Below are 10,951 nucleotides of genomic sequence, written 5' to 3' on the forward strand. Positions count from 1 at the left end.
ATCAGCTAACCATAGCTTGATTTCAGTGGCACAGGGAGCACGGACCCATATCCGATCATACCCGTCACAGTTAGGGTGTCCACTGCAACAACAAGGTGCTGGATGAAATGCATGAATTAATCTTAGCCAGTGGCAATCACTCTGGCCTCTTCCCAATGTATCATTTTTCACCCACTATGCCACCTCAGTTTGCACCCAGCCATATTCAAATCAGTCTTTAACCTGTTCCTCATGGGAACAATCCAGAGGTAACAGGACTCTGAAAAAATGTGTTGAGCAGTTCTTTTTGTGAGAAACAAAACAGAAGTGCGGGCACCCAACAATGTTTTTCCTAAGAGCCTGCCACGGTGGCTGTCAAATACAAAGGCTACCTAATCTAGATTTCACCCCACGCCTCTTTTTACCACATCTATGACTAACTGTTCTGAAGATGGGCTATGCCTCTTTCACTTAGTGCCACAAAACCGACTGGTGTACTTGCGCTCTATAAATATATGTAACATAACATAACACCCTTCACTTCCTGTCTCTAACCTCTTTATCAAACATTTGCAGTGCTTTTTCATCTCTGTTAGTTCTCTTTGTCACTGTTTTCTTGTCTTTCTCTTCCTCTTCTTTATCCCTTCTTTCTTCATGTGTCTCTCCCGTTCTGGGTCAAAATCGGATGATGGAAAACATGTCCTGATCCCCAAACATTAGTTCCTGTGCTACCACCTGCAACCGTGGGAACATTATATGCATTGATATTGAGTAAATTCAGTACAGCTTTCTAAGAAACTCATATTAATGCTGAAGTAACACATTTGAGATAAAGAAATGGGTATAAATTAATGTGTGTGTTTCTTTAAGCAGTCTTATCAGTGCCATGGCCTAAACTAGCGGTACTACACAGCTCTTCAGCAGCAACCACGGCCATCACAAACTTGACGGATATCCCGTCCGCCGTATTACGATCCCAGTGTATTCTATGGCAATGGTTGGTAATACGGCAGGCGGGATATCCGTCATGTATATCCGTCACATTTTTTTAATTAGGGCCTAAGGCAGTGGTTCCCAACCTGTGGTCCGGGGACACCTGGGGGTCCGCGAAGCCTTCTCAGGGGGTCCGCGACTACTTAGAAAATTAAAAAGTATTAATAAATATTGCCAAATATTGACAAATTAGGTCCCAAACTTCCAGTAATGACTCAGTGGGGGATCCCCGGATTCCAATGATGATTCAGTGGGGGTCCCTGGGTTCAATTAATGATAAAGTGGGGGTCCACAGAAGTCAAAAGGTTGGGAACCACTGGCCTAAGGCATTAAACGTCCCGTAGGGAGCAGAAAAGGTCTCCTCCGTCGGTCCCGTTGTCTGCAGCGCAGCAGCTGGGGCTTTGCAGAACCCCGGGGCTTGGAGAAGCTCAGAGCTGCCACCAGTGGCGGAAGATGGCCGGGCTGGGGAGAAGCGGACAGGCTCCTGGATGACTCAAACCCTTCCTTCTCGATTCCCTGCATGTCTCAGGGCGGTGTCCACGAACCTGCGAGTCTGCATTCCCTTTTCCTCTATTCCGGGTTGAATATAAAAGTTCTGCTCCGTGACAATAGGACGGTCTGTTGCCTGCCTTTCTTGTGCAGAACGGCATAGGATTAAATCTGTGGGTAGTGTTTTAAAGGCGTAATTTCTTCACGTAGCAGATACTAAGGTAAGAGCTACGGGTCCCCTCTTTCCTACTCTAGTTCGTTGTTCTTGAGATGTTTAAACTCGCATATGATGAAGAAGCAGGGAGAACATGTGTGAAGGGAAGGTAACACGGGGGAGCGTTTTGTGTGCTTGAGTGTGTATATGTTCTTTTATATATCTCCATTTCTGTGTGCGAAACTGTTGTCTATAAATATTACCAAGACAAGAGGGGGCGGGAGGGGGGAGGGGGTTGGGTAGCCTGCCTCGGCCTTTGCTGGGACTGGCCAGCCAAAATACAGCCGAGCCAGACAAAGCTCTTTCCCACCGTAGTGCAGTTAAAAAAAAGAAACATAATTACAAGCAGGGCAGCTAAGCGCACGGAATTTGAAACAGAACCTGCTATTCTGCCTTGTGCAGAGCTAGTCAACCCCTGTTACCATTGAAGACCTTTAAGGGAAGGCAAACCCTGCTGAAAGTTAGAACCCTCTCTTTTAAGTCTGGCATAACCCGACCTTTTTTGTTTTTTAAACTTGAAAAAAAACACATATACATTTTGGTCTATCGAAACTTGTTGGGGGGGTGGGGGCTGCAAAGTACATGGAGGGGCCATCCTCCGGTCTCACTCGGGAGCTCCAATGCCAGGTTGCAGTGTTGAGGGGACCCTCCTGGAGTTTGCCCCCCCTCCCCGCACCTTGGGGGCCTTTGTTACGCCACTGTATACATACAGGGTCTTCCAGCCAGTCCTCTTCGTCCATTGGTCTGTTGCAGTGTCATTCACCTTTTGATTTCTCCCATGGGGGAATGGATCATCAATCTAATTCATATAGTCTTCGTTGGGAGTGAAGACATGTTGATCTTATACATCCACCTTTAGTGTCATCGAGAGGGTGTGCCAGTCTTTAATTTGTTGGTGGCGCTGCCGGGATGCAATAGGTTCTCAAGGAATGTTTGTGCTAAGCTTTTACTTTGACTCACTGCTCTTAGGTTATTCGCATTGTTCACATTTGCCTACGGAAGTTCCTTCCTCTTCGGTGCTTAGTGCCAGGGCTGTTTTAAACATGGCATTGAGCATCCGAGGCTGGTCTCTTTCCTCGTCTCTCTGCCTCTTGCTGCGCTCATCCCTGACTTCCATTTGTCTGTGGCGTTTACAACAGACATTCGGCCCACAGACATTGCTTGATGTAGACACTGGCAGCCAACAGCTGATCACTTGCCCATGGACGTCAAGTCACCAAAATGCCAGGGAAGCGAAAGTGACGTAAGGCGGCATTTAATCTTTACTTTCATTCACACATTTATGTTTACACATACACACATTCACTCATACACACACTCTGTCTTACATAAACACACGCTCATCCGCAAGCGCACACACAAAATACATTTAAAGGCACTTTTTACTTATCTCAGCTGCCAGATAGGGCCATGATGCTAATTGTACTCCATTTTTATTACACCAATAGTGAATAATGTGGTATTGTTCACTATTAGTGTAATAAAACAAAATCTGACTGAAAACAGTGAAAGTGGAGCCTTAACTGACGTCCATAAGGTCGAGCTGCCCTTGCGTTCCTGGCACTGCTTTTGCCACCTCCGAAGCCAGGGGTCGCAAAGGCCGCATGGGGCGACCGATCCCTGGCGACCCCTAAATGACGTCAGTGGACTTGCCGATTACGCTTTTACCTTATAGATTTAGATTAAATCTTTACAAGGATATTTATTCACCTACTCACTATTACAGTGAAGGAACACTGCTCTGAGGAGGAAACTTATAATGTTTACGAACTGCAGGCGGCTGTGCTCTGAAAAATTGCTCTGCCGAGTTTATAAAGTTTATGGACTGCAGAAACCGTGCTCCGAGGAGACAATTGTTTCTAATCCACGGAATGGAGGCAACAGGGTCCTGAGGAGGAAAGGTGAACATTGACACACTTCCTTTACCTGCAAATAGCTTGTGTGTGTTAAGTAGCAGTTTCAGGAGTGCAGGGTATATTACTAATATGTTTGTAAACAGTGCTAATTGTAACCGTAAAATTGTTTCAACGATGTTCTAATAGTCCTATCACACGAACTTATTTTAACGCAGATAAGGATGACTAGGCGGTTTAGTAGCATTATCAGTGCATAGTATGTGTCCTCAGATTAAAGTGAAATTGCTAAATGGTGTGCCCTCCGGACTAAAAAGTGGGCTTAATTTATATCTGAGCTTTTCTTACTGGGGATATTGGGAGGGGGGGGGGGAGGGGGGAGCGAGGGATTTTTGTAGCAGTGCAGAATTTTTAAAATCACCCCAGAATTCCTTTTTAGCCAACAATAAAAGTGCCAAGATAACTCTGGTGAGTAATGTACCTGCTGGAGAGAGATCAGGGTCTAGTGGCAGTTTCAACTCAACTCAACTAAGGAAGCGCAGAGGGTTATTGTGCCTGCTGCAAAGAACGTGTAATATGCAGATCACAGAACAGTATATCCTATTTTTGCTAAAAAAGGGTTTGTTTGGGTAGAAATAAATTATTAGTATAGTCAACCCTAACCACTAGGTTATATTCTGAACCCTGAGTTTATGCTATTCCAGACCAAGCAGTCTTAGAAAATGCTTTCCAGTATGTATGACGTGAACCCTACACTTTGTAGTCCCCGTTGTCTTACTTAACATGTTCCATACACTGATTTAGACACATATGATTCATTGTGCATGTGTGTGATGTAAAGTGCTCCAACACCCTATGCTGGTAAGAGAGGCGCTATAAAACAAATGAAATACATGTGAGAAAGGGGCTACGGAGAGATGAGAGGCATTGTTAGAGGGTGACGGTGAGGGAACATAATGTGGTTAACATATAGGAGGACAAAAGGTATAACATTAAGAAGGGTACAAATTGTTTACTCAATAGACGGGATTTGTGTAACATATAGCAATGCATAAATTATTTTTTCAACAAACAGGATTTGTGTAACATATAGGAGTGCATTCGTTCTTTACTCAACAGACAGAACGAGTCTTGTGTAACATACAGGAGGGCACAAATGGTTTATTCAACGGAGAGGATGTGCGAATCATAAAGCAGGACACAAAATGTTTGTTTACTCAATGACAAGGTTTATGTGACTTATAGGAGGGAACAAAATGATTATTCAAAAAAGAGGAATTGTGTAACATATAGGAGGGCACGAATTGTTTGTTCAAAAGAGAGGATTTGTGTTACATGATACTCCTCCAAGTCTTTTCACCAGCACCATTTGAAATCTGTTAATGATGATGCAAATGTAAAAACATTTTCTAGTGCAGGATTGTCTCTTCTTTTTGATGAATGCTTATTTCCCTGTCCACTGCTTAAATTAAGTTTGAATGTTGGCTTATGTCTTTTCCAGTGGCTTCTTTGCTCCTGCTTTTATTCCCAAGCACCTCATTTGATATCAAATTCACCTATTCTTTTTCCTGATAACCTGCATGGCTTTCCATTTTTAAATCATTAACAATCACAAGCTCACTGAACTTTATAACTATGTAGTTTCTTGGAGACTGAGTAATATAGGACTTTCTTAAATTCAAGCCCTTTTCTAGCACATAAAACTAGTGTTGTGTGCGAGACATGCAATGACTTGATATTTTACACACACTTCATATTGCCTAGAACAATTCTTGCCGGTGAGATCCAGAGATTTCCACCTGAAACCATTGGGAAGCACATGTTTTTAACAGGGGTAAGAAAGTTGGCAAATATTCATGGTGGCAGGAGGGAAGGCAGTCCAGTGGTACGCTTCCTGCTTTCCAGGATGTGGATCTTGGCTCTTCAAAAGGAGAAAGCACAATGGGTACACGTGTCGATAATTTTGTGACCTGTCTTAATGACCTCTTTGCAAAGTAAATAAACGTGAGCACACCTGCAATAGAAAAGAAAAACGTGCCTCTGTGTTTCTAGTTGAACATTTTAAAGTGATACATTTCCAGATGTTTCACACCTTCCAAATTGTCCAAAGGTGACCGTCACTAATTGCCTCCTGCCCACTTTCCTCAGTTCTGCTAATTATTATTAGAGGAGTGGTGGGAGGCTTCGCCCCCACCCAGCACATACAGGATCAAGCAGAGCGAGCATAATTCTCTAAACTAATGTGAACAGCCACACACTTGGGAGTTTGTGAGTATTTACAGACCTGGAAACCGTGTAGACATGTATTTCTCTTTAAGCATGAATACATTCCTGCCCATGATGGAATGGTGTTTAGGCCTGGCGTTAGCCAAGACCTTTTGATTTTACTAAAATTACTAACATTATATGTATAATATATTTACTCAAAGGGCTTTCAGCCACCTCCCTTCATCCCTTGGTCTGTTTTTGGGTCATTCATATTTTGCTTCCATCTACTACAGCATACAGCATCAGGTAATGGATCAGCCTACTTCAACCACTGGTCAACTTCACTTTGAGAGACTGTATTTGCTCTTTCACAATGAGCAATTCCACAAACAAGGTAGTTTTCTTCAATGCTAGTGTTTTTGTTTTGACTTTATAATTACTTTAATGTTGCCTTTGTGTTTAGAGCCCTAAGTGAAAGCAGGACGCTTTAAACCAGACATGAACACATGCCACACCCCATGCTTTATCATTTCCTGTCTCCTGCCACTGCTGTTGTAAACTCCTTTTGAAGTGTCCATTTTTTGTCTGCTAGTATTTTATAGAATCAATTTGAAAGTAGCTATCCTCTTTTTTCTATGCATGCAGTACACAAACCAAAAGTTTCAGTATGGTAAATGTGAATTCATAAGCAACAGAATACATTTATTCTGGACTCAATTTATTGAATGCTTCTTCAATAAATCTTCTCCAGGAAGAAAACCAACCTTTGTTGTGCTCAATTTGCAGCACTCTTAACACTTTTTAGGTCAAGCATGGCAGTGTGCAAGCGCTGCTTTTCCGACGCGTTGTTATCTATTTGGGCTTTTAACCACGCCCACCTCACGCCCATCACTATTGTTTGTTCATGGGCTTGCCCTTCAAAATCCTTTGTTATCATTGGTAAATGCTTTGCGTTTGTCCCTCTTTGGGGGCCATTTGGTTACACCTTGGACATCAAGCCTGTTACATGGCTAATTGCACTTCAGCTGATAAGTTTGACTGCGAGCGAACTTCTTTTTCCTCTTGTGTGTCTCCTTCACACTCTTTTTGTGTGTCTCCTTCAAGCTCATGGCATGGCGCTTTGAATCGGCTCGCTTACGTGAAGCTGTATTACTTTTCATTTTCAATTTATGTGGCTAGAAAAGTCCAGTTAGGAGTTTACAACACTAATAGCACTAACTGGAGCAAATGCAAGACCCATTGCATTGCAAATGCTTGTTTTATTTATTCCTTTCTTTCTTTCTTTCTTTGCTTCTTTCTTTCTTTCTTTCTTTCTTTCTTTCTTTCTTTCTTTCTTTCCTTTTTTCCTTCTTTTTTTCTTTCTTGCTTTATTTCTCTCTTGCCTTCTTTATTTCCTTGTTTTCAGAATTCTTTCTTTCTTTCTTTCTTTCTTTCTTTCTTTCTTTCTTTCTTTCTTTCTTTCTTTCTTTCCTTCCTTCTTTCTTTCCTTCTTTCTTGCCTTCTTTCTGTCCTTATTTCTTACTTACTTTTCTTTCTTTCTTTGTAACCTTCTTTCACTCTTTCTTATCTTGTTTCTTTCTTTTTTCATGCCTTCTTTCTGTCCTTATTTCTTCTTTCTTTCATCTTTCTTCCTTTCTTTCTTTCTTTCTTTCTTTCTTTCTTTCTTTCTTTCTTTCTTTCTTTCTTTCTTTCTTTCCCCCTTCCCTTCCTTTTCTTTCTCTTTTCCATGTTTGCTTCTTTCTTTCTGGAAGGCATAAGCCTGGCAGCCAGTAGCAGAATGATTGTTTTTTTAGGTCTGCGTTAGCTAAGACCTTCTGATTTTACCAAGATTATGGCCCTCATTCCGACCCTGGCGGTTTCAAACCGCCAGGGTGGAGGGCAGAGGAAGCGCCGCCAACAGGCTGGCGGTGCTTCCCGGGCCATTCTGACCGCGGCGGTAAAGCCGCGGCCAGAAAAGGGGAACCGGCGGTTTCCCACCGGTTTTCCCCTGGCCCAGGGAATCTGGGGATTCCGACCCCATTCCCGCCAGCCTCTTCCTGGCGGTTTACACCGCCAGGAAGAGGCTGGCGGGAACGGGTGTCGTGGGGCCCCTGGGGGCCCCTGCACTGCCCATGCCACTGGCATGGGCAGTGCAGGGGCTCCCTAACAGGGCCCCATGAAGATTTTCAGTGTCTGCTTTGCAGATACTGAAAATCGCGACAGGTGCCAGTGCACCCGTCGCACCCCTGCAAATCCGCCGACTCCATTCGGAGCCGGCTTCCTCTTTGCAGGGGCTTTCCCGCTGGGCCGGCGGGCGATCTTTTGGAGATCGCCCGCCGGCCCAGCGGGAAAGTTGTAATGACCCCCGCGGTCATTTGACTGCGGTGCGGTCTTTTGGCGCCGCCCGCCGGGGGTCAGAATGACCCCCTATGTGTATAACATACTTATTTAAAGGGATTTTCCACCACACATCATCCATTTGTCTATTGTTGTTTCATTCAAATGTTCTCCAACTCACTTGAGCATGCATCAAGGGGAAATGCATCAGCACACTTCAGCTACTGGTCTCCTTCCCTATGAGTTATGGCATGATGCCCTTTCACAAGGAACACCTACACACACAAAGTAGTTCCCTTCAGTGTCAAGGAGTACCATGTTAATGTGTGCTTTTTGGAGATGAAACACGTTTTTGCCTTTAGTCTATGTTTCTTCTTTAGAGTGTCAAATGCCCAGAAGCTTCTAGGACAATAGCATTTTGCAAAAACCATTACAAAACAAGAATTGCCAAAGGGCTGGCTGACAAAACCAGACCTATTGGCTTTGCCAGTGCTTGTTTACATCTGTCCCAACTCACCTCTGGTGAGGGGGTCTCTATGCTGGAAACAGAGGGGGTGTGAAGATTGGGGTTGAGCTGCATTTGCACAGGGTGGGTGGGTCTCATTCCAGGATTAATGGGGTGTGGTGACAGTCATGATAGTAGTGCTTTATGTTATTGTAAAGATGTGTGTTGGTCGCAGCACTGGAATAGAATGAGGTGATTCATACAAGTGTTTTTTCACTGGACGTTTATGTCAGTGGAGTATGTCAACACAGCCTATTGGGATATGTTTGAAAATCTGGGGTTAAATTATGCTACAGAGGTAAAACAGGTGTTTGCCCCTGTTGTTGTGCTCCTGGAGCAATGTGGTGTTGCAGAAGGATTTGCACCCATGGTTTTATATTACTATATGGTATACAGACCCCAGCTGGCACTGTGTATCCCCATTGTGGTGTTGCAGGCGCATAATTAATGGAAACTAATGATTTTCTATGCTGAGTTAAAATGGCTATTTCCCAATTCTGTTTCCTCTAGGTGCATCACTGCTGTTCAAATCTTGGGCTGAAGATGACTTGGACTTGGATGATCAGAGTTCTCACTTTTTTCTTCCTGGCAAGCATGATTTTTGCTATCTTCAGCATCTCTAAATTTTATATGTTTTTTGAACGAAGAAATGGCTTGTTCTCAGGAATACATACATGCAAGGTGACAGGTAATGTCAATGAAACGGAAATAGTAGGTCAAGGTATGTGGACTGTGGCACCAGCTGGCCGCTTTGGTAACCAGATGGGAGAGTATGCCACCTTGTATGCGCTAGCCATGTTCAATGGGCAGCAAGCATATATTATGGCAGACATGTTTAATGGACTAGCACCTATCTTCAAGATCACCCTACCACTACTGCACAAGAGCGTGGAACAGAAAGTATCCTGGAGAATATATCCTCTGCATAACTGGATGGCTGAAGAGTACAAGGACATCAAAGGCAAGTTTGTGAAGCTCACAGGCTATCCATGGTCATGGACCTTTTATCACCACATACAGGCTGAGATTCGCAGGGAGTTCTCCTTCCATGACTTTATCCGAAAGGAAGCCAACGATTATTTGGAAAAGCTGAAGGGCTCTCGTAAAAATGTGACATACGTAGGTGTGCATGTCCGCAGAGGGGACTATGTTCATGTCATGCCCAATTCTTGGAAAGGGGTAGTCGCTGACAAAGCCTATTTGGACAAAGCCATGGCTTATTTCCGGAAAAAGTACCAGGAACCAGTTTTTGTAGTGGTCACCAATGGGATGCAGTGGTGCAAGGATAACATTGACACAGAGAAAGGAGATGTCTACTTTTCTGGAGATGGAAATGAGTCTGTACCTGGGAATGACTTTGCTCTTCTCGCCCACTGTAACCACACCATCATGACAATCGGGTCATTTGGCTTTTGGGCGGCTTACTTGGCAGGAGGAGAAACAATCTACCTCAACAACTTTACCGTGCCTGGTTCGCAACATTCTAAGGTCTTCCATTATGATGCGATATACCTACCCCAATGGATTGGAATCTCTGCTGACCTTTCACCTCTTCTAAATAAAACTCTAAGTTAGTAGAGTTTTAAACATGACTCCTCCATCTTCTTTTCCTTATCACTAAAAACTGTAAAACTCAACATGTCCACCCCATAGTCCACAGGTTTTCACACATCACATTTAGATACATTAATTATGCTCTACGATAAACTGTTTGACTTTTCAATGATTTGATCAGTATATCAATTACCTCTCGTTAATTTCTGGGAGCTAACCGGTTAACAATTATAGGTTTCATGTTCTAGAGAAAATAAATCTTACTTATAAGAGCAGACCCCAATGGACTGTACCTCTGCATATATCTTTTTATTTTGTGATGCTTGATATTTTCTTGTTTTGTGAGGCTTCTTGATTTTGTTAAGAGGTATGCTGGAAGGCTTTGAAATACTTCCTCACACTGCCCCTACCAACCTGCTGACGCCACCAACTCCCTGCTGGATCCCGTGTCATGCTCCACTCGAATCAATTGTGGTCATTATCTACTTACCCTCTACTTCTTCCTCTCTCTTTCCTATCTATACTTGGCATACATCAAAATAAATTCCTGTCGCTACTTCCTGCTAAGGCACCCATTACAAGTTGGTCAGATGATGGAGAATAATTTACCACACATGGAAAATATCATTAATTCAGAGTGAGTATTTACCGGGTGTCATAAATACCTCATATTCCATGTTTTTCATTTAGAAATGAGGCAAAGTATTTTAAATTAGTATTTAAACCACCAAATTCCACGTCTTGATCCCTTTTTCTGGGACTGTTCCATAAAAAAGATTGCCAAATTCTGTCAGGCAAAATTAAACCCTAACTTGCAATCAAGGCATAAGTGCCAACATT

At 43.2% G+C, this 10,951-nt stretch overlaps 1 protein-coding gene across 3 annotated transcripts in view; it reads left to right on the top strand.

Moving 5' to 3' along the window:
* Nucleotides 1-10,394, top strand: part of LOC138246276 (galactoside alpha-(1,2)-fucosyltransferase 2-like) — a 341,218-nt gene extending 330,824 nt beyond the window's left edge. For 2 of the 3 annotated variants that reach the window (XM_069200709.1, XM_069200710.1), the window contains exon 3: nt 9,068-10,394. In XM_069200709.1, coding sequence (XP_069056810.1) covers nt 9,068-10,132 — 1,065 coding nt within the window. In that variant the 3' untranslated portion in view covers nt 10,133-10,394. Of the gene's footprint in view, nt 1-1,459; nt 1,683-9,067 lie in introns of those variants that run through there. The other variant, XM_069200711.1, reaches the window with a different exon arrangement.
* The last annotated feature ends 557 nt before the right edge of the window (nt 10,395-10,951 follow it).

Source organism: Pleurodeles waltl, chromosome 7 (assembly GCF_031143425.1).
Source record: "Pleurodeles waltl isolate 20211129_DDA chromosome 7, aPleWal1.hap1.20221129, whole genome shotgun sequence".
Taxonomy (NCBI): Eukaryota; Metazoa; Chordata; class Amphibia; order Caudata; family Salamandridae; genus Pleurodeles; species Pleurodeles waltl.